Source organism: Rhodnius prolixus, unplaced genomic scaffold, assembly GCF_049639745.1.
Source record: "Rhodnius prolixus isolate KJV_2025 unplaced genomic scaffold, Rpr scaffold_9, whole genome shotgun sequence".
NCBI classification, from domain to species: domain Eukaryota; kingdom Metazoa; phylum Arthropoda; class Insecta; order Hemiptera; family Reduviidae; genus Rhodnius; species Rhodnius prolixus.
This window is the reverse complement of record NW_027411604.1, coordinates 17,731,204-17,756,220: the sequence shown is the minus strand read 5'-3', so window position 1 is coordinate 17,756,220 and position 25,017 is coordinate 17,731,204. Positions and strand designations below refer to the sequence as shown.

General features: G+C 35.7%; 1 protein-coding gene and 1 long non-coding RNA gene across 8 annotated transcripts in view; one reads left to right on the top strand and one right to left on the bottom strand.

Annotated features, from left to right (window-relative positions):
- The window catches only part of LOC141454336 (ras-related protein Rab-37-like), a 164,934-nt gene that overhangs the window by 26,197 nt on the left and 113,720 nt on the right, over positions 1-25,017 (bottom strand). The window contains exon 2 of one of the 7 annotated variants that reach the window (XM_074128453.1): positions 10,515-10,881. The exons of 5 other annotated variants lie outside the window; for them this stretch is intronic. In XM_074128453.1, coding sequence (XP_073984554.1) covers positions 10,515-10,724 — 210 coding nt within the window. In that variant the 5' untranslated portion in view covers positions 10,725-10,881. The remainder of the gene's footprint in view (positions 1-10,514; positions 10,882-25,017) is intronic. One more of the 7 variants, XM_074128454.1, reaches the window with a different exon arrangement.
- LOC141454343 (uncharacterized) lies at positions 3,609-7,054 on the top strand. Its single transcript, XR_012458638.1, has 2 exons — positions 3,609-4,319; positions 7,025-7,054. It is a non-coding gene; the product is annotated as an uncharacterized lncRNA (long non-coding RNA).

The following is a 25,017-nucleotide window of genomic DNA, read 5'->3' as shown; positions in this document are numbered from 1 at the left end:
GACGAGTTGTTTTATTTGACCGATTCCTCGCAAATCTTCCATCCTAAGATTACGGTAATCTTGGGTAAAATGACAATATTTCGGTAAGCCTAGGAAAACTAGCCACAGCCTTTTAGGCAGAGCTAGTTTCAGAAAATTAGCACTGCTGAGATTATAAGAGAAAAGAGAAGGCAGTGAAAGACTGCCTTAATGGAAATTCTGGAGAGATTTAGCGTTATCTGGATGTTCGGGCATTCATAACAATGAAACGGGCAGCTTGCCTAGCCCAGTAGTGTTTCATGGTGGACTCAAGAGGAACTGAGCCATTAATGGCTTAGAAAAATGAAGATATAGTGCAGCCCAAGAAAGCATCCATAGACGGTATCAATAGTGAATGAAGTCTCAAGCCAGAGCCAGGCAAAATATAGCCACTGCCTCTTAAGTTTACTTATAAGACCGGAAAGTCATTTCATAAGCAACTTGACGGGTCACTGCATTTTGCGTAAACTAACGTATTGCATGTCAAAAAGGTAGCCTATGAAGATTTAGCAGAAAGTAGATGAGATGCAACTGGATGCATTGAATATTTCCTGTCAGTATACAGGACGCATAGGGAACCAGAGTTCGGTACTTCAGAAAAAGGAAACTTGTTCCTTCAAGCATTAACTTATTAGCATTAACCGGAAGGCCGATCCAAATGGGGTGCCATTATATATCTTCTGGGTTCCCAAGGAAAACATTGACCCGCCAATCCCCATGGAATTTTACTTAAACTCAGCACAGAAATCTCATCAAAACTGAGAATGATTAAAATGAAACAGAAACTATAATTTTCCAAGCAATTCATCCGAGAAACAAATTCGGTTTAAACATAAAAATGAATTGCTATCGCATTATTCCCAGCACAAGATGTGTATCGCATTTTGAATAATGACTCCTTTGTGGCTCTACAGCAGCCTTCTAGACCAAGGCAAACAAGTCGATCGCAAGGCCAGTTTTGGTCGATTGTTGATCGCTCGCAATGTCTGGGGTGGAATTCCGTGTACCATGGACTTAGAAGCGATTGTAGAAGGCAAAACGTTTTAGCAATTGAACTTTGAATTAATAAATATTGTTAATAATTATCCATGTTCTTTTAATTCCCCTGGATGTGAGTTTTTTGGTCCTTTAAATCATTGTTGTAGGTTTTTAGGTAGTTAGATAAGCCGTATATCTATATTTCAGTACGAGGTGTACTCAGCGAGCTATTGATAGATTAGCAAAAAGTAAGTCATGTTATTTTTTCACGATAAATTTTCCTGGCCCCCAAAAAAACGCGAAAGTGAAATATTGAAATCAAATTATCACCCATACTGTGCATTTTTATAACTTTTTCATATTTACGAACAAATAGTTCAACAACTTATACATTGCAGTTGATAAAAAAATTAAATCTATCGAACAAAGTGTCGGAAAATCGAACTTTTTAGGTACCGCATGTACGGGGAATGCTGCGATCAAAAGTTGGGTCTGGAAATTTATTTCCTTTATGAGCCTATATCTCGAAAACTTAATAAGTGATTTAAAAAATAATATATTTTACTTATCTACCCATACCTCGCTGGAATGCACCTTATACTGAAACACAGTGTATAAACATAGTATGCATTTCACACCCCTTCTTCACCCCTTAGACTACGCCCATGACAACAAGTCGATCGCGACACACTTTTTAGATTAAAAGTAGATCTTATATGCAGAAAAGTTGGCCATCCCTGCTCTAGACAGTATTTAATTAGTTTTTCTCTTTGGCTCCAATTCCAAAGACTGCTCTCAGGGAACTCAAAATTTAAAATGAATTTTGCATTTGAAGGAAATGTGATAATGTGTCTATTTTTCGATATACACCGAAGAAAACCAATGGAAACTAAAGAAATAATAAAATAGAAATTGTAAAAGCATTAACTCTAAATGAAATCCGAAGATTGTAGGGATAGTTTCCCTGTAGATTTAGTAATCTAATTTGGAAGATCTCAGTTCAGTAGACCGCAAAGGGTGCCTTCTGTAGTAGGTGATGAGGAAAGCCCAGGCCAAGTCTGTTTGATTATACACAGCATCACTATTGCTATAATTTAAACATCTTGTCTTTAACCATACTATCGTAATAATATTTAATCGCACCACAACAATGGCGGTTGCCACCTAAGAAGTCTGCAGTCTTAAGGCTATAGCCTAAAATAGATACTCAGTTTTACACAGCTTTTACATAAATGAAATTTTTTGAAGCAAGATAATTAAGCTGAACTTGGAAGTCTTAAAGACTGTTCCTATTTATTCCATAACAGCCCAATTTGATTAATAATTAATAATAGGAATGTCAAGAAAAGATCTCTTTCGATAGAAAAGTGTAAATTACTGTTGAAATAATATTTTATAAAGGTTAAAAAATTAATAAACCTAAAGTTTTATTATTTTGAATGAGTAAACGCGAATTTAGGTTAGCTTAAATCCTTGCAAATGTTTTACTTGCTCAGAATGTATGGAATGAACGTAGATTTCAGAATCTTAAGGAGTCTGTAAGAAACCTTCTGATTACATTTTTTGAGATCTATTTATTGAATTGTTGTCCATTTCAAGCAACACTCCAAATCTGATAGACCTTTAATGTTAGAAGGTTATTATAACCTTTATAATTTTTTAATTAATGTTTATGCGGGCCAACATAGCTACTGGGTTATTGTGTACTTCAGAATTCTTAGTGGGTACTGATAAAGGATATTGACTCAGAAGGTATGATAAACCAGATCCTCAGACGGAGGGAGGCGAAGAACTTAGAAAGGGAGTGTCCTTATTACATATTTGACTGTGTGAATCACAATATCTGGATCTTCTGAATACTAAGATTCCCAGGGTAGGGGTAATGTTGCTAAATCACCATTGAAGAAAGTATTGGCTGTTATGAGAAGGGGAAGACGTCACCTTCCACTAGTCCTGTGAAAGGTCCTTAATAAGCCTTATTTTTTAGGGAGACAGGAGCCGAAAAGGCAGGACCCACGCTACGCTCTAATCTAATCCCTAGCCCTATCGCTCTTGACACAATTTCCGGATAAAATTATTCCTGAATGTTCTGAGAGCGAACTTCCTTTAGATATTGATGAATGTAAGATTTATGAAGCCATGGTTTTAATACCCATATTTTTTAGCAAACCTCTAAAATCAAAGCGATAGAACATTCGTTTAGAACAGTGGTTCCTTATATTTTTGGAATTGTGGACCACATTTTGCTGAATATTTTTCTTGTGGACAACTATAACGTACAAAAATATAAATATAAAAATATGAGTTATAGCAAAAAGTTGGCAAATCTTTTTCTGCCTTATAATTATGGTTATTGGTAACAATAATTCTACCTTTTTATTTTGTTTACGTTACTTTATGAACGTTCTTATTCTATTAAGAATAAGTGTTTACTCAAAATTAGTATTTTACCTTCTAATAAGAATAAGAATTTACATATAAAATTAGTACTTTACCTTCTAATAAGAATAAGAATTTACATATAAAATTAGTACTTTACCTTCTATTAAAAAAAAGAATTGCTAAAAAATGTGAAGTATTAAATAAATTGAGTGTAACCTTACCTAACCTTTCTCTGCAATGAATGTTTTAAAATTAAAAAGGTTTAAAAAAAATTAGTGTTTATTGTTTATTTAATGCGAGAAAAGATAAAGTATTAAGTTGGTATTAGTTTTAAAAGTGGCCACTGGGCAGTTTTGGAATACTTGATGGAGGGGGTAGAGCGATGTGTTCACGACAAAGGTTCAGGAACAGTCATCGGCCATCTTTATTTTTAAATATGTTAAAGTGATTCTTTTCGCGCATCAGTGACGGTTCGTGTTTAGGTTGCACAATTCAAAAATTAAGAATTAAATGCAATATTCCCTCATAAAATTATTCTACAAAATAAATATGACAGTGTTTCCAATATAACTGATAATTTTTTCTTTTAAATTTATTTAGGAATCAAATAAACTAAACATTCTCAGAAAGTCTGGATTTTAGAATTGAACTGTCTGTACGTAGTAGTGGAGCAGATCTCAGTGATTTGTTGGCTGCAATCAAGAAAAAGGAAAAAGAAACGCAATGGAAAGTAATGAAAAAAAAAAAAAAATTATTTATTCACTTACTAAGTATTACTTAGGTTAAGTATTTCTTGGAGTAATTTTAAAATGCAACCAACGTGAGGAGTGAGGAGTGGTTAGCTCCAAAGATTGGATAAACATGTTAAACGAAGCAACATGAAATTCAACCAAATTACTTTCTGTTTTCCCCTTGGCTTGATCATGGTTTTATTTTACTAGGTAAGGAAAGTACTTTTAAAATTTTTAAACTGGTCTAGAGTGTATTTGGTAAATATTTTAAAGAATATAATACAGATATTTCTTTATTTTATTCTTAAATGTCTGGTTAAAAGAGGACCATTTTCTTGTGGTGTTAACATTAAACCTACCGACATTTATGCATAACTATTCCTATCGTGAGCGGTCAAATGACCGGACTTTAAACTTACTTAAATTTCTTATTTTAGAATGAAAATAATAATTAGGGAACGGATTCGTATGTATTTACATATTTTTTTCTACGCAATTTACAGTCGTTTTTCAACTAGAAGTATTCATACTGACACTCTTTAAGCCGTTGGAGTCTACTTTTATTTCACATATTTCCACATATTTGGATGTTATCGCATATTTATACATATTTGATTAAAATAAATAAATATTTCTACATATTTAATCAAAATATGTACATATTTTTTCATATTTTTCATTTTGGGCATATTTTCATAATTGGGAGGTGGTTGACAGGAACTGTGAACCACAGACTGTAGGGCTGTGAATCACAGTGGGTACAATGGTTATTGTAATTTACACAGAATGCTGCTAAACAGTGACGGGCACTTGTTAGTTCTTTGAAGTTGTCTATTCTTTCAGCTGGTTCGTTGAAGTGTCCAATTCATTTCGTTCGGTCACTTAGTGTATTCTTTTTTTTGGGTGAAATGCCACGAACATCGGCCTCAAACAAACAACTGGTTGCTAAATATCTTCGCGAGTTTCCAGCAGAACTTTTTCGAAGTGATGGAGACATTTTGTACTGCACAGCTTGTGACAAGCGCGTTTCTTGCTCTCAACGTTCCCAAAGTCACCCAACATATTGCCACCGGATCGCACATAGAGAATAAAAACAGAAAGAAAGAGAGGACGTCCTATCAAGCCTTCCTTACATCTCCATCATCAAGTAAGTCTACTCTGAGTACAGATCTGTGTCGGGCTTTGGTTAGAGCAGATATCCCTTTCCACAAACTTAAAAATCCTCATTTCAAAGGATTCTTAAAGACCTATATTGGGAAAAAAATGCCTGACGAGAGCGCTCTGAGGAAAAACTACCTGGAAGATGTCTATAAAGATACACTAACCAAAATTCGAAAACATATCAAAGATGGACCAATTTTGGCGTCAATTGATGAAACCACTGACGTTGAGGGCAGGTATATTGCCAATGCAGTTATTGGAAAACTTGACAGTGATGCTGATGTGGATTCAAAGCCATTCCTTTTGAACTGTGAGGTTCTCGAAAAATGCAATCATTCCACCATTTCACGATTTTCATAAAAAAAAAAATGTCCATTTTACTTAAATATTCCAGAAAATATTTTAAGAAAATCACATATTTTCCACATAATTGACGAAAATAAATGCATATTTTAATTAAATATTTGGCATTTTTAAATACATAAAAATCCGTTCCTTAATAATAATTATTAAACAATGAAAAATCATGGTTTCTTTTGTTTAAAAATAAATCTCGTAGATTTTACTCTTTTGTGCATAATTTTTTATAATTATAGGCTTCTCAATTGCAAATTTCTCGCATACGTATTTTTTACAATTTATACAGCATTTTTTTTAGTCTAATTGCCTTTGCAGTATCTTATTTGGCTATTTTCCGACCATTTGTTCGTGTACTAATATTTGTCATGCTTTTGCAATGGTAACACAAATTTTGCCTTGAAATTTCACTTCCGGTAGTTTTTTTTATACAAAATCCATGCATTTATCCCGGGGCTAAGTCTAGGATATTGAAAACTATTTGTGGAGACCATCCCCGAGATTTTCCACGGTTATATTTCTTCCACGAGCTGTATACATTTCTGATAATTTCAGAGCGACAAACTCCCCAAGCGGAACTGGAACGTTTCTTTGCTTTCACGTTTTCCCAAATATGGAAAGCCTTTTATTAAATCGAACGCTAGCCAAAATTTGATAACAAATTTATCCGGTTTATTTGGCATGTACCGAGTAAATCTGCATCTTGACTTTGTTGGGAACAAACGTCCTTGGAAGAGATCTATGCTCTTGGTTAGAACAGTTTTGACTGTTCTCTACGAATTTGTTCCAAAATTTAGAAATCAAAGCAAATTTACCGGTTTGTAAACGAGGATTACTTTGATCCAATCGAATAAACCTCAAAATTTCCGTCTACACATTTCTGCGCACAGTGTTTGAGAAGAATGCTCGTCCCCATTTTTTGTTCCATAGAAAAGGGAAATATCGTACATTTTTCGCCTCATATGCACCACATGCAAACAATAATCCGATAAATGCATTATCAAATTGAGTTTTCAAGAGAATTCTGTTACAAAAATAAATAAATAAATAAAAAAAAATATTAAATCATAAGTAAATAAAATGAAAATATTCAGCCGGTCAAATGACCGGTCGCGGTAGTTAAGACGGACTACATATTTTTCTCAAAAATCAAATATTAGAAAAAGAAGTGAATATTAAAAAAACAATTGTATACATATTTTAGGAAAAGTCGTGAAGTTTAATGGCGGTATGATGACGCTGTAATTAGAAAATTTAAATCAAATTTAAAAAACTATCAATTGACCGGTCGTGGTAGGTTTAGTGTTAACTTTGTTCTGGCACTTTGATAAACATTGTGATATAGTTTTATTTTACTTTAAATATCAGTGGAGATATTTAAATTAATATCTTACCAGGCTTAGGATAGATACGACAATGCACCTGCACACACAGCCATCTCTGTTACACAGTTTTTGGCTAAAAATGGCATGGTTCCGCTGCCCCACGCACCTTACTCGCCTGACCTGGCTCCGTGCGACTTTTTCTTATTTCCACGCATGAAAAAGGGCATGAAAGGTCACCGATTTGACAACATTGAAGAGGTCAAGAAAAAAACGAAGAAGGAGCTGTCAGCCATTTCTAAAGATGACTACAAAAAATGTTTCGAACAGTGGAAGCACCGGTGGGACAAATGTATTAGTTGTAATGGAGAGTATTTTGAAGGGGATAAGGTTGTTCTGTAAAAAATTTGTAAATAAATAGCTTTTAAAAAATAATTCCGGTTTTTTTTGGGTACCCCCTCGTATACAGACAGGGTGATCCATTTAAAACGCACCAATCGCTAATAACTTTTTAGGAAAGCGGAATTTCTAAAAAACCCACGAAGTAAACTATATGTTTTTTTTGGTCTAGTTTTCAAATTTTCCACCTCCGATGCTGCATCTTCATTTTTGGCGGAGTTACGGCTAAAAACCCGATTGGGGTTTCATAAGGACCACTGGTTTTGACAATGATTATAAAAACTACATAAAACACTGTGAAAAATGACGTTGACCCCGTTTCGATATCTCTAATATTAGTTGAGAGACAAAAATAATAATAATTGTAGATTTTAAAACACGTATTGTAATTTAATGGTTGTGGGTGAATCAGGACACATTTGTTTCATCATCAAATAAAAGCAATCATCACATCATTTTAATGTACTCCGTATGCAAGACTTCTTGAACTGTGATTACGGTAAGAATATCTTACCAAGGATGAACGGGTGTTGGTCTAATGGTAATGAGCGTGGTTTTGTAAGTGGGGGATCCCCAGTTCGAATCCCCCGTATGCAGTCATTCTCATTACTTAAAAAATAAGGATTCGAACTGGGGATCTCCCACTTACAAAACCACGCTCATTACCATTAGACCAACACTCGTTCATCCTTGGTAAGATATTTTTACCGTAATCATAGGTCAAGAAATCCTGCATACGGAGTACATTAAAATGATGTGATGATTGCTTTTATTTGATGATGAAACAAATGTGTCCTGATTCACCCATAACCATTACATTACACTACATGTTTTAAAATCTTCAATCATTATTATTTTTTTACTTTGCGTCACCAATAACATTTTTTGCAGTCAGAGGACCTCCCAAAACGTGTATTTCTGGTGGAAAATTAATATGGAAAACCGTTCACGAATAGATAAAATTGTGTAACTTTGATCTTAAATATCTCGACTAATATTAGGGATATCAAAACGGGGTTAACGTCATTTTTCACAGTTTTTTATGTAGTTTTCTTTATCATTGTCAAAATCAGTGGTTCTTTTGAAACCCCAAACTGGTTTTTAGCCGTAACTCCGCCAAAAATGAAGATACAGCATCGGGGGTGGAAAATTTGAAAACTAGACCAAAAAAAACATATAGTTTACTTCGTGGGTTTTTTCGAAATTCCGCTTTCCTAAAAAGTTATTAGCAATTGGTGCGTTTTAAATGAAACACCCTGTATAATCTGGATTGCGACTTGGACTTATGTTAGATTTTAAGGATTTTCATGTTAAAGAAAGGTTTTGGGGCCATGTTTTTAGTAGGAAGAAGATCTCATGTTGAAAAAGAAAGACGAATTTGTTTCGTTTTTAAGGAAGAGTTCGATTTAGCCATCAAGGTTTACTTTAACAGAACTGCCTCAGTATAAGAAATAGCAATGCCAAAAATTCATGCCGTTTTATAGGCTGCAACCCATTTATTTTGGGCACCAGCTGCCATTTTATCTGATGAATTTAACATCAATCTAAATGAAACCAATGATTTGTGAACATAAACTGCTCCACAAAAAAAGTGGCGCACTTTGAAAAAAGCGTTTATTTTTTGTTTTATCACATTTTGGGGAAAGATTATTAGTTTTAATTATTTTCATAACCTGTCAGGGAACAATTAATCGAAACAAGGCCCAAAGTTTCTTGTAAATAGAGAAGCAATTCCTCGTTTAATCCCCTTCGGTCTTTTTGTGTAAACAACAACGTGAACTTTACCTCAACAGTAAATAAATTTATTGACCTCTACAGTTGCGTTTCGGCTTTTTTCAAGCTGAAAGCATTGCAAATTCTCAGAAAATGGTGATTACTTCAGAGCAAGTGGCCCGTATTATTGCAATAGTTGAGGATGGACGGAGTCAGCGGTACGCAGCACGAACGTTAGGGTTGTCTGAGACCGCCGTCCGTAGAGCCATCCATCGTTACCGGGAGACAGGCCTCTGCACTCGCAGACAAGGTTCGGGTCGACCAAGAGCCACAGAAGCACTTGATGACCGATTTATTAGAATTCACACTCTGAGAAATCGTACATCAACTCCTTCTGAAACTGCTCAAACACTGTTTACTGTTCGTGGAGTTTCAGTCAGTGCCGAAACTGTACGAAGAAGGCTCGCTGAAATGAATTTACGCCCTAGGAAGCAAGCCATAGGACCATTGCTCACCGTAGACCATCGGAGAGCCCGTCTAGAGTTCGCTAGGGAACACCGCAACTGTCTGAGAACGATTGTAGAAACGTTCCCTTTTCAGACGAGTCCCGTTTTGCTCTCTACGCACCTGATGGGAGGCGACGAGTTTACCGAAGGCCTGGGGAGCGCTACGCTCCGTGCAATATTTCTGGTAGACTACCATTCGGAGGTGGTTCTGTGATGGTGTGGGCTGGGATTTCTATGGGGGCTTAAACTGAGCTCCACGCGTTCAACAGGGCAATCTTGAATGCAGATTTGTATGTGAGGGAAATTTTGCAGCAATATGTGATACCCTATGCACCATTTATTGGGGAGAATTTTATTTTTATGCAAGATAATGCCCTACCACACACTGCCGCCTGTATTGTACAATATCTACAGGATACTAGCATTCGTGTTTTGAGGTGGCCAGCACGCAGCCCGGATTTAAATCCAATCGAACATCTTTGGGATGAGCTGGGTAGGCGATTAAGATGGAGAAATAATCCTCCCAGGAGCTTAGAAGAGTTGCGAGGTGCTCTGGTGGAGATATGGGAGGAATTAACATAAGATTTCGCGAGAAATTTAATAAGGAGTATGCCGAGGAGATTGGATGCAGTAATGCGAGCAATACACGTCACTAAAATTCTTTTTCTCTATTTTTAATCGGAAGAAATACTTTTTTTTTCAAATTCATTTTTTGCCGAGAAGTACTTTTTTGTTAAATTAAAGGTTTTCATTACTTTTAGATCATTTTTTATTTTATTTTAGCCCTCCCGTAACTTTATACTTCTTATATTTGCTAACTAAAATAAAATGTAGAACAAAAAAGTTACAGAGAAAAAAAAATAACGCATTTTTAAAGTGCGCCACTTTTTTTGTGGAGCAGTGTATTTTAATAAATAATTAAAATTTAAAAAACCAAAAACTCTTACCTTACAGACTAGATCACAGTTCTCAGTGATAGAATGCCTAGGCTGGACAGTTCTAGCATAGGCTGACCCGTTCTGGTAGTTGTGCTGATGATGTTGATGATTCGGATGACAGTACTGACTCCATTGTGGCAACACTCTACTCGGACGTTCTGTCCTATCTTCCATCACCTCCAGATCTTCCTCAAATTGTAATACCTTCTTGCTCTTCATCTAAATATCTCCCTGTTTCTATTCAGTTCCTTAAGCATGGCTATAATTTTAGTCATTAAGTTCAGCCTTTCTTCTTCAAACAATTCCACGTACTTATCTTGGGCATCTGTACAAAGCTATGCTGATTTACAAACTTTCAATTCTTTTACACTTTTCTCTATAAATAGGAAGAGAAAGATTCAGATTATAATCTCTGAAAGAACAACTGTAACTAAAAAATTGGGCAAATAAATACCAAAGTTTTAAAAAATTATTAGAAGCCAAAACTATTATTTCATTTTACCGTACGATATTTAGCACTTATTTTAATCCACAATTTGTGTTCATTAAAGATTTACTTGCTGAATGCAAGTCTTATTTGAGACGTAATTAATAGTCCAAGTTATATTCAGTAGAAGTCGTAAAATATTAATAATAACTTTATAGAGAAGCATAAGTAGATGCCAATTTAAGGATTTAATAACAATTTAGATTGATCCTTTAGTTATTCTTAGATTAATACTTTAGTTATTAAAAAATCTTGATTGAAAACTTGTAATTTTTACTGAATGTTTCAAAAACTTCAACTCAATATTACGTGAAACTCCGCAGACTTCAAAAGTCTTATTTAATCGGATTGATGTGATCCCACAGAAACATGGAGCGTTGCTTCCCAGGTACGTACCCAACCCAAGTTATACCAAAGAACTCAGTGAAATAAAACTTGAATTTTTTAGGTTAAATCTTAGTAATGCTATACGAGGGTCGTTTGAAAAGTCCGTGCAAAAATAAAAACTACTTAATTTTTAGGGGTAAATCTTTTTTATTTTTCAACATAGTCTCCTTTTAGGCTTATACACTTCGTCCAACGCTGCTCTAGTTTGTTGATCCCTTCCGAATAATAGGATTTGTCCAAGTCTGAAAAATAGCCATTCGTTTCTGCAATCACCTCCTCGTTTGAATAAAATCTTTTTCCCGCCAGCCATTTCTTCATATTGGGGAACAAATAGTAGTCCGAGGGAGCCAAGTCTGGAGAATAGGGGGGATGTGAAACGAGTTGGAACCCTATTTCCATTACTTTTGCGACCACAACTGCTGAGGTGTGAGGTGGACTTTTTTGTGGGCCAATCGTGGGCGTTTTTCTTGCAGCTCGGTTTTCAAACGGTCCAATAACGATGAATAATATGCACCTGTAATAGTTTTACCCTTTTCCAGATAGTCGATGAGGATTATTCCTTGCGAATCCCAAAAGACAGTCGCCATAATCTTTCCGGCCGAAGGAACGGTCTTCGCCTTTTTTGGCGCAGATTCCCCCTTGGTAACCCATTGTTTAGATTGTTCTTTGGTCTCAGGAGTGTAGTGATGTATCCATGTTTCAACCACAGTGACGAAACGACGCTTAAAGTCCTGCGGATTCTTCTGGAACAGCTGCAAACCGTCACTTGCAACACTTCACACGATTTCGTTTTTGGTCAAGCGTGTGCAATCGCGGCACCCATCTTGCGGATAGCTTTGTCATGTCCAAATGTTGATGCAAAATATTATGTACCCGTTCATTCGAGATGTCCACAGCACTAGCAATCTCACGCACCTTCACTCTTCTGTCATCCATCACCATATCATGGATTTTATCAATGATTTCTGGAGTAGTAACCTCAACAGGGCGTCCAGAACGTTCAGCGTCACTTGTGCCCATATGGCCACTCCGAAAATTTTGAAACCACTTATAAACTGTTCTAATCGAAGGTGCAAAGTCACCATAATGTTTATCAAGCTTCTCTTTAGTCTCCTCAGGCGTTTTGCCTTTCATAAAGTAGTGTTTAATCAACACACGAAATTCTTTTTCGTCCATTTTTTGAAAATCACTCGACTTCCTCGATTCAAACGAATGCCAAACACAAAGAAATAGACCGATCTGGCTGAAACTTGGTGTGTGTTCTTCCAAGAGATGCTACTAACTAAACATAACCTCGATACGCGCCAGTAGTGCTATCTCTCTGACTTTGCACGGACTTTTCAAACGACCCTCGTAAAAAAAAAGCGAAATATTGCTGTATTGATTTGCTGCTTTTATTTTATTTATAATTATAAAGCAAAAATATTGATTGCGCCTTTATCCTTGCGAATACTAAGTTCTATTCAAGAATTACCAACTGCAAAAATATCCAATACTTTACTTACAGAAGTCTTCCTTAGCGTAACCATCAAAAAGTCCGCATTTCTCTTATGATTTTCAATTTAATTGATAAACTTATGATTTATTAAAAATCTTATAGACAGACTTATAAAAATAAACATTATTACGATACTCCCACAAATCTTAAAGTGACGTATTATATTAGTTAATTTTCGATCATAAAAGAACATTCTAGTCAGTGTATTAAAATATTTTTATACTTCTAACTTCTAAATTGCATAATTTAAATGGTTTATAAGTCATAGATTGTTTTATAGTCTCCAATAGATACGACTGTTTTAGATAACACTTCTAACTGCTTTACTTTGGTTAACTACTTAAAACATTCAAAAAAATGTTCCTAAAAATGAGACCAATCTCTAACATTTGCCGTTGAAAACACAATAAATCAGAAAAGTCAACAATGAACATTATTCATTTTCAATTCAATTAAAAGATCACTTTAAAAAAAAAAAATATATCGTTTTATGTATTTATTTAGTTGAGTAAATCGATAATCGCCAAATCTGGCACAGAGCTTTATAACAGCCACTGCCTTATATATTTGTGTACAATTTTAATATAGTCCAATAGCACGTAGTAGACAAATGGTCAGAAAATAAACCTTTGAACCAATACTTTGCCCTTTGCAGAAACTCCAGTCTAAATATACAACCAGCAAACTACGAATAAAATACAGATAATAGCTGATGTTACTTAGCCAAGTCTTCGAAAAATAAAGTAAGTATTAATAATGGCGGCAAAATATAAACTATTGAGAGAAGAGGTTCATATAGTGTTATAGATAACAAAATTAATTTTAATTTTTCTCTGTCGCTTGTTTATTAATTTTTTTTTCCCTTTACTTTTCATTTTTTTTGAAGAGAAACATAAAGTGGAGCCCTTTTATAATAGATCGATTGCTTTTTAAATGTAACTTCTTTGACAAGCCAATCAGGCAAGCAGAACTGGCTTGGGTGACCAATCTTTTTGATGTAGCACCTGATCGCTTTCCTACCTAGCACTTTAATAACTTCCGTCGTTTACAATGGGACTCGCTGCTTTTACTCTATTTCGCCTCAATAAGGAAACTGTTCAACTTTATTATAGTGTCAATTTCTTTTTTAAATTCATATTAAAATTTTCTGAATCTAAAATAAGAAAATTATTGCAATCTTTCGATAAAAACATTCTTTTCCCATTTCATAGATATTCTCTCTAGCTGTTTTTTTTTTCAATTAGAATCTAACCTAAACATTACAATGATTCTCTTTTAACGAAATTTTAAATTCTTTAGATTATGCAGAAAATCGATTAATAATGTTAATAATACAAAGTTATTTAAGGAATGACCTGGACAGCCACCATTTTTGATTGGCACTAGGGTGGCTATAAGAAAATCAGGCAGAGAGACTGCAGCTGATGTTGGTTCATGCTGAGCCAGTGGTTCTAGTAAATCTTTCAAAAGAAGTGGCTAACTTGCAGGAGGTTAATTTAACTTTTGGAAAAAAGAAAAAATGACGTGCTTAGCGCATAAATTGCCGAACATTTGACCTGGGGACTAGGTTCTCTTCAGGGCTTATATTTAATAACAATTATTTTTTACCATCAAAGGTTAGTGTGTATTCTGCCCACACTTTTTTAGTGTGACAACGAAACTTGGCGAAAAAAGTAAATACAAAAAAATTGACTGAAGTTTTTCTGTCTCTTTGTTATTGGCCTCTTGAGCTAGCAAATCAGCTATTTAAATTCTTCTTTCGAAGCTTCTTTAGTATATTGAATGTTTACAGAGTTATCTTGTTGTTTGTTATGAACTCAAAGAGCTATGTGTAAATGCTGCCATCATCAGCTGCCAGAATAGTATTTACGAGGGTCGTTTGAAAAGTCCGTGCAAAGTCAGAGAGATAGCACTACTGGCGCGTATCGAGGTTATGTTTAGTTAGTAACATCTCTTGGAAGAACACACACCAAGTTTCAGCCAGATCGGTCTATTTCTTTGTGTTTGGCATTCGTTTGAATCGAGGAAGTCGAGTGATTTTCAAATCGTGTGAAGTGTTGCAAGGACGGTTTGCAGCTGTTCCAGAAGAATCCGCAGGACTTTAAGCGTCGTTTCGTCACTGTGGATGAAACATGGATACATCACTACACTCCTGAGACCAAAGAACAATCTAAACAATGGGTTACCAAGGGGGAATCTGCGCCAAAAAAGGCGAAGACCGTTCCTTCGGCCGGAAAGATTATGGCGACTGTCTTTTGGGATTCGCAAGGAATAATCCTCATCGACTATCTGGAAAAGGGTAAAACTATTACAAATGCATATTATTCATCTTTATTGGACCGTTTGAAAACCGAGCTGCAAGAGAAACGCCCACGATTGGCCCACAAAAAAGTCCTTTTCCATCACGACAACGCACCAGCTCACACCTCAGCAGTTGCGGTCGCAAAATTAATGGAAATAGGGTTCCAACTCGTTTCACATCCCCCCTATTCTCCAGACTGGGCTCCCTCGGACTACTATTTGTTCCCCAATATGAAGAAATGGCTGGCGGGAAAAAGATTTTATTCAAACGAGGAGGTGACTGCAGAAACGAATGGCTATTTTTCAGACTTGGACAAATCCTATTATTCGGAAGGGATCAACAAACTAGAGCAGCGTTGGACGAAGTGTATAAGCCTAAAAGGAGACTATGTTGAAAAATAAAAAAGGTTTACCCCCAAAAATTAAGTAGTTTTTATTTTTGCACGGACTTTTCAAACGACCCTCGTATATTGGCAGATAACGGACATCCAGTCGCTATCACAGCCTTCCAAAATCGTTCTCTTCCTTTAGTATTGTTAGCACATTCCAGGATTAGATGGTTGCCGTCTGCTATTATTCCAGGAACACTAGTATGAGATGTTTCCACCCCAATCCTGGCTAGATGGTCCGGCGAATAATTTGTGTTAAAACCTCATTCTAATGACTGTGCTAACAAACTTCCTATTGTAGTTCTTATATCTGTAAAACCAAGGTCTTTTGGTGACACTAGATTGGATGGCTGTGTAAAATTGGGCCTTTTCTCGCCTTTGACAATTCGTATATTCGCTGCCATTCCGGTATAGCACTCCGCTTTTGCATAATTTTTAATAGCGGAGACTAACATATTGAGTATAGAGATGCTTTTTGTAAGGAGATCGCATCCTTGGCTTTACGATTCACGATTTCATTTCCTGAAGTTAGTCAAATAATCTTTTCTTCCTGATAGATTAATGGATAAGTCACCAAAAACAATGAACAATACTTCAAAAAGAGAAATTTATCTGAGGGAATTTGATACCCGTACCTGACAGGAAATCATTTCTTTACAGATAATTATTGGTAGACATGGGTTGGAGCACTGATTATTGTAATCTCCTACAATATTCAAAACTACTAAATTTCCTAATATGAAATATGATATTTTATACTTATACTGGGGATGAAGTGACCTTGAAAGCACTTGCTGCTCTCTAGACTGGAGGATCATTATCACGGGCTTTTTGGTAACCAACTTTTTAAATCTTCCACCTCTAAATAATAATTATAAAAATAATAATTAGTTGTCATTAATTCCTTTCTCATTAACCTGTTACACTAAATCTTGCCTTCGTCCTGCTCCTACTTCGTCGTTTCCTCTCTTACTATGTAATTAAAACTTTCTTCTAATTATATCGTCTTACCATGTTAGAGATATTTTCCATCTCTTTAATGGTAGTCTTATAATTTTGCTTAAAAGAAAATATTTTCTTAAAAGCAAAGTCTCTCATGCGGTTCTGTTTGATAGCTGAGTTTTTATTAAAGGTTTACCAAAAGTCACTACCGCTTTCTCATTAAATCACTTGCCTTAAAAGGCTATTTTTTGGTACTTAATTACTACGGAGGAGCCTCATCCGCAATAAGTAACACCTTATTTAATGTTGCCAACTTAAACATTTTTGTACAACTAAATTTCCCCTTTATCTTATTCTTGTCCAAACCTGCTCCACCAAATTCCATGTTAAATTAGTTTCGACTAATTCGTTTACTTCCTTAAGAACTCTCTCAATCAACTTACCTCCAATAAAGCTTACAAATGGCTAACTGTACCGGCAACATCTGAGGTTATTGGTGAGTGCTCTACATGGTCTACAACGTTTAATTGGAAGATTGTACTAGGAAAGTTCTATTAAAAGCACATGAAAGATATAGGATTCCCTTTAAAGAACTACAATATTTCAGTACAATAGACCAGGGATGGCAAACAAGTCGATCGCAAGGCCAGTTTTGGTCGATTGTCGATCGCTCGCAATGTCTGGGGTGGAATTCCGTGTACCATGGACTTTGAAGCGATTGTAGAAGTCAAAACTTTCTAGCAATTGAACTTTGAATTAATAAATATTGTTAATAATTATCCATGTTCTTTTAATTCCCCTGGATGTGATTTTTTGGCCCTTTAAATAATTATTGTTGTTGTTTTTTACGTAGGTAGATAAGCCGTATATCTATATTTCAGTACGAGGTGTACTCAGCGAGCTATTGATTGATTAGCAAAAAGTAAGTCGTATTATTCTTTCATGATAAATTTTCCTGGCCCAAAAAAACGCGAAAGTGAAATATTGAAATCAAATTATCAGCCATACTGTGCATTTTTATAACAACTTTTTCATATTTACGAACAAATAGTACAACAGCTTATATATTGCAGTTGATAAAAAATTAAATCTATCTTGGAAAAAGTGACGGAAAATAGAATATTTTAGGTACCGCATGTACGGAATGCTGCTATCAAAAGTTGGGTCTGGAAATTCATTTTCTTCAAGAGCCTGTATCTCGAGAACTTAATAAGTGATTTAAAAAATAATATATTTTACTTATCTACCCATATCTCGCTGGAATGCACCTTATACTGAAACACAGTGTATAAACATAGTATGCATTTCACACCCCTTCTTCCCACTTAGACTACGCCTATGACAGCAACAAGTCGATCGCGACACACTTTTAAGATTAAGAAGTAGATCTTAAGTAGAAGAGTTGGCCACCCCTGCAAAAGACAGTCCAGTATCTGTTTCTTTGTCGCCATGGGTCTTGTAAATTTCAAATAAATGAGGCATATAAAAAAATTAAAACTACAAAGTACGTTTGATTATAAAAGCTAGTAGATTTTGTATGCATATTTATTTTCTACCTTTTTTTTAAAAAAACTTCAGCTTATTGCAAAATTGTGCGCAATTGTAGAATAAATTAATAGGAAAATGTAAATTAATTAAAATCTAACGAATATGGGAATGCGGTGCGATATTGATGAGAATTCTCGTTGCTAAAGAGATGAAATTCTGTTCTACAGATCTTTAATTAAAGTGATTTATACTTAAGATAGCCATCAATGTAAATTTTGCTAGTTCATGTACAGTTTTTAAAGGGATCTCTTAGTTCTTTTGCGTTTTGAAACGCTAACTTCATTCAATAAGAGTATTATTTAGGGGGAGATTCTAATCCAGGCAAAGCGGTGGTTAATATTTGCATTTTGCGATTTACCATTCGCTTAATATAAAGGGTGCTTTTATAAAGAGTAAGCATTGAATAGATTGCGGTACCGCCCACGTGTATAGTGCTCATCCCACGTGTAAAGTCAGTACAGTCTGTGCAATTCACAAAGCCCGGTCTATCTATGTGGGTTGTGACCCGCAAACTCATCCCCCAACCCTTCACGTTTTACATTCACAAAACTCCGCTTTCAACCAACTATATTTCTATTAAGATCAAAGCATTTTAATAACTCATCCAAAGAACTTTTGTAAAATAAATAACATGTAAATTTCTATTAAAAAAGTTTTGTAACAGAGGATCGTGTTAGCACTGATACAATTAGTTTTCTTTTTTACTCTTGCCATTTTTTTCCACTGAAATCTCCCTGGAAAAAAGTGTTGTGTAACTACTCAAATAACCTCCTCTTACAACTCTATTTTTAAGGTTCTAACTCACTTGTAACCTAACATCTTATTAGGGAAGGGATTAGCTATGAGGTTAGCATACTGGACTCCCACGGGTTCGAATCCAGCTGCTGACCCTTAGATTTCCTCTTCCTAGGAGCTTCTTACAGCTCACTGTCCGGTGATGGACAGTGTTGTCTGTAATGAAAGAACACTGTCCGGAGGCCGGCAGTGCACTGAAAAAAGCTCCGGGCGCTAATAACCTTAGATGTTGATGCGCCTTAAATCATTAAAAAAAAATCTTATTCTTCTTACTAATCCACACAGTTTTCAACCGTACATTACACTGAACTGCAGCCAAACATGAAATACAAATACCAACCGAAACGAGAAAATCTTTCAACAGTGTTCAAGAAAATGATTTTGTTAAATCAATCATTAATTAATCTAAGTAAACCAGTTCGCATAAGCAATGTGTAAGAAATGACTTCAAAAATTTGAGAATCAAATGAAACAAATATAAATTGAATGCTTCACTTGCCAAATCGATTAACTCCATAAAACAAAAAGTTGAAACCAATGAGAAACTATTATATACTGTTTTTTAAAATTCCTGTCAAACAATAGATTCGAATAAACGATGCAGACTGTATTGCCGCAGGTGTATCGTTTATCTAACGATATATTTAAAGTATAAGATGGAATACATCGATATTATAACGACAATTTTTACATCGATTTGGCAAGTGAAAGAAAGCGAATAATTCAAATTCAGTCTTAAATTTACATTTTTATTACAAGAAAACCCCATTATATACAATTTTTATAAAAGATTTAAGCAAAAATTAGTAATAACTGTTCTGTTACAAATACTACAAGCATTATTACTTAGTTTAAATTGATTCTTCAGCAATATAAATGATGTCTTCTTCGTTACGTGTACTTGAGCTCCCATCATGTCGATTTGTCCTTGAATTTGTATAATAATCATGTATAATAGATGTTTAAGAAGTCGCCAATTGCGATGTATGAAGTGATTTAACTAAATTTCTATTACAATTTACATTAGAGTATGGAGTAAATCAGATTGGCTTCTGAAGTAAATTATTCATTATTAAATGGCTAAATTAATTTTTGTCATTTAGTAGTGTTAATACTTATTATCAGCTAAATTAGTTTTGATTATTATAATAGTTAGGAGTCAATAAAGTGTTCAGACATTAAAATCGATTTGGCAAGTGAAGCATTCAATTATTATTATTATTTCCTAAAAAATTTGATTCAGGGTACTTCTGATAGAAAGCAGGCTCCTTATGCTTACCTTTAACGTGTTATTTCTGTACATTGTACCGTCCATTAAAAGTAACTGGTAGGGCAGTTGTACAAGGGTTGTTGCTAAGGGTTACCTTAAAGGTTTTGCTAACAAAGTTTTCTAATTAAAGATTTTACGATAGTAACACTAATAACTGCGTCACATTTTATTGTTGAATAAAATAAGCGTTAATACCACATTCGAACTGAACAAAATACCTGAAGGAATGAGGGAGTCGGCGCTGACAGATTACATTTCTAATCATTATCCAAACGCATACTGTTTATACACAGACGGATCGAAAATTGGTAACAAAGTCGGGAGTGCTGTGTATGATCCGTACCGCAACCGTTTTATGACCACTAAGTTATGTGAAGAGGCATTTATTTATACAGCAGAATTAGTCGCTATACTGATGTCACTGAAGTATATGGGCTCCTTGTCAGAGAAAAAGTTTCTAATTCTAAGTGATAGCTTGAGTGCACTGCATAGATTACCTACCTCGCACGGACTTTGTAAGATGAATCATATTATTGCGGAAATAGTAGAGCGTATAGCACTTCTTAAAGAGGAGAGCGTTTACGTTCACTTTCTTTGGGTAAGAGGACATTGCGGTGTTAAAGGGAATGAAGTAGTGGATACACTCGCTAAAGATGCCACTGAAAATGGAGGATTTGAAGATTACAAAGTTCCAATGTCGGATTTAAGAGGGAGAATAACCAAAACCGCATTACAAATGTGGCAAACAGATAACAGTAATAGTACGAAGGGTCAATTTTACAAGCGTATGGTGAACCAACTGCCTAAAAGACCTTCGTTTAAAGGTCTTGGCATGAACAAAAGATTGGTTACTACAATTATCAGATTGAGAGCGAACCATGCAGTCTGCGGGTCGTACCTACATCGAATCGGTAAACGAGCTACTCCGTTGTGCGAAAAGTGTAAGGAGGAGGAAGATTTTAAACATGTCGTAATGGAGTGCCCACTTTATAAGAAAGAAAGAGATGAGCTGTTCATCTCGCTGTACAAAAATTTGAGTGCGCCATTTAGATACGAGGACATCATCTTTTCTAATAATGTCTATGCCCTGAAACCTGTTGAAGATTTGATTAACAAATATACTTGTGGATAGGAAGTTACATAGTTAAGATCAAATATCCTAGGAAGGAATAAGCTTTGAAGTTGGCTGTATGGTGAAAAGCCAATGCCAGAAAAAAAAAAAAAAAAATCACATAAAACTATAAGAAAAGCTTGAAAATGGGAAAAAAAAGATGTAGTGATGAAGGAAAATGTCGGTTAACGTCAACTATTTACAGTTTAATTTATTTCTTTTCCGGAACTACTTACAAAACAGCTGATTTGCTTTCGTAGGTATAGTTGTTAATAAGGTACTGTCTTCAATTTAGTACCGTGGTTGCACGTTGCATATTGCCTTTTAAATCGTTCAAATACAACTGCAAGATTCTCGACGGAAGTTAAGACTGGAATCAGAAGGTGATAAATAAAAAAAGAATATTGATATTCTTCGCCGCCTACAACTGTAATAAACACAGTACGAGTGAGTGGCACAAAATTTTCTTTTAAAGTAGATTCTATTATTGAAATAAAAGTTTATCTAGTAATAAAGTAGTGTGCAGTTAATATAAGAGATATTAAATAAAGTATTAAAATGACAGTCATATATGGGAATTTTGTATTATAAAATTGGAGATGTTGGTAGATGAAAAGTTATGATATGAGTAAGATCATAATAAAATAACCTCATCTTTTTTTATTAACCGAGATATCAAGAAGAGACTCTTATATTAAAATCTGGTCTGGACCAATCACACGACCCACTCTTGCTTCTGTTCTAGTTCAAAACTTTACTTCAAACTTCCAAAAATTTGAGATTTAATTGTTAACAAAATATTATCAAGTTTTAAAACCTTATAATGCACTAAAATCTACAGGGAAGCCTATAATAATCTCTTCAACACAGCTGTACTTTTCTAGAAAAATGATATTAGCAGAAATTAATAACAATTTAAATTAGATTTCCGAAATTACCAACAAGCATTTTGTAGATTGTATTAAAAGGGCGGTTCCACCAGAAAGGGGAAGGAACGCAGACAATCCAAAATGCCCACTGTTCCCCGCCCACCCCACATCTCATCAGAGTTACCGGGGCTTCAAGATCAACAAATCCAGCTAAAGATTGCCAGATGCTAATATAATAAACTAGTAAAGTAGTAACATGACACTAGGGAGCATGACGACTCAATCGCCCAGTGCACTGGAATAAACCTAGAAAGTTCTGGTAAAGATTACCAGATGCTACAATCTCCGGTAGGGAGACATTTGACCTTCCGAAGACGAGAAATCTAGTTTTAGAATAAACGGGGCACACCTCTACAGAGTGCCGCACAGTCTCCACCACAGCCAGCGCAGATTGGCGACTCGGTAAGGCCGCATTTGAAAAGATGGTACGCTAAATTCGCATGTCCACTCAACCAACCTGAACCAACTGGCCGATCCGGGACCTGCTAAAACCAACCATATCCGTTTTTGACAGGCCAAGTATTTCTTTAGCCTGACGGCAGTCAGCTCGTGATCTCCACCGTTTCCGATCTTCCTTCCAAATCCACTGCTCCACCTCTATTCTACAACGTCTATAGGATACAGGGATAATGGGCTGAGAAGTCATTGTTATTAACGCAGATCCTTCCTTTGCTGTTTCATCAGCAAGTTCGTTACCCGGAATCCCAGAGTGACCAGGGGACCAAGCAACTGAAACAGCATTTTAGCATTTACTCAATTTTTTGAGTTAATGACGTACGACTTCTGATTGAGGAATTGCCTTCTAAATCGAAATTTTAACAACCCTCTTTTAATTGAACACAAGATAGAACGAGACAACGATTCATTGTCCGCGTAATCAAATTTGAACTTTCAGTGTTTTTTTCCATTTTACATTTACGGTGGTTACATAACCACTTTGGGAACCTAAGCTCAAAATGGAGAATCTGTAAAGTTCACAATACATTTTTCTCTAATGAGGATTTGGGAGAATAATAAATTTTTAAATTCAAAATTTTTTTAAATCATATAAAATATTTTTATTTTTACTTTTTGGTCAGATTTGTGGGCTTTTGGCAAGGAGATAAATCAATTCACCTCTCCAATCAAACACATCACGTAACGAGATGATTTTGAACACCAATCAGATAGCAGCAAGCCTCTTCCAATTAACTAGGTAACCACAACTGTAGCTTATTCGCAACGGCGAGGAATAATCAATCAATTAGTTGAATATTAATTAAATTAACCTTATTTGAAATACAACCAATCAATCAACATATTCTAGAGTTTACTGTCAGTGATTTTCAACTTATCAAATGCTTCTACACTGACAGGCATTTCTAGAATTAGTGATGAAGAAACAGGAAACTTACCTACGTAAGAGATAAGTTCGCTTTGCTAACAACTCAACTCACTTGAGCTAGCTCTGTATCATTCTAGCTGGCTTGCTTTTACGAGGGTCGTTTGAAAAGTCCGTGCAAAGTCAGAGAGATAGCACTACTGGCGCGTATCGAGGTTATGTTTAGTTAGTAGCATCTCTTGGAAGAACACACACCAAGTTTCAGCCAGATCGGTCTATTTCTTTGTGTTTGGCATTCGTTTGAATCGAGGAAGTCGAGTGATTTGGACGAAAAAGAATTTCGTGTGTTGATTAAACACTACTTTATGAAAGGCAAAACGCCTCAGGTGACTAAAGAGAAGCTTGATAAACATTATGGTGACTCCGCACCTTCGATTAGAACAGTTTATAAGTGGTTTCAAAATTTTCGGAGTGGCCATATGGGCACAAGTGACGCTGAACCTTCTGTACGCCCTGTTGAGGTTACTACTCCAGAAATCATTGATAAAATCCATGATATGGTGATGGATGACAGAAGAGTGAAGGTGCGTGAGATTGCTAGTGCTGTGGACATCTCGAATGAACGGGTACATAATATTTTGCATCAACATTTGGACATGACAAAGCTATCCGCAAGATGGGTGCCGCGATTGCTCACGCTTGACCAAAAACGAAATCGTGTGAAGTGTTGCAAGGACGGTTTGCAGCTGTTCCAGAAGAATCCGCAGGCTTTTAAGCGTCGTTTCGTCACTGTGGATGAAACATGGATACATCACTACACTCCTGAGACCAAAGAACAATCTAAACAATGGGTTACCAAGGGGGAATCTGCGCCAAAAAAGGCGAAGACCGTTCCTTCGGCCGGAAAGATTATGGCGACTGTCTTTTGGGATTCGCAAGGAATAATCCTCATCGACTATCTGGAAAAGGGTGAAACTATTACAGGTGCATATTATTCATCGTTATTGGACCGTTTGAAAACCGAACTGCAAGAATAACGCCCACGCCACAAAAAAGTCCTTTTCCATCACGACAACGCACCAGCTCACACCTCAGCAGTTGTGGTCGCAAAATTAATGGAAATAGGGTTCCAACTCGTTTCACATCCCCCCTATTCGCCAGACTTGGCTCCCTCGGACTACTATTTGTTCCCCAATATGAAGAAATGGCTGGCGGGAAAAAGATTTTATTCATTGCAGAAACGAATGGCTATTTTTCAGACTTGGACAAATCCTATTATTCGGAAGGGATCAACAAACTAGAGCAGCGTTGGACGAAGTGTATAAGCCTAAAAGGAGACTATGTTGAAAAATAAAAAAGGTTTACCCAAAAAATTAAGTAGTTTTTACTTTTGCACGGACTTTTCAAACAACCCTCGTACCATCTCTTAGAAGAGAGCAACAACGCTCTACTTTAGCACTACCAACTTTGGTAAAGGAAAGTAAAATAACTAGTATTTTTCTGTTTATTTAGGCTAGTTCAATTTGTACCCTTC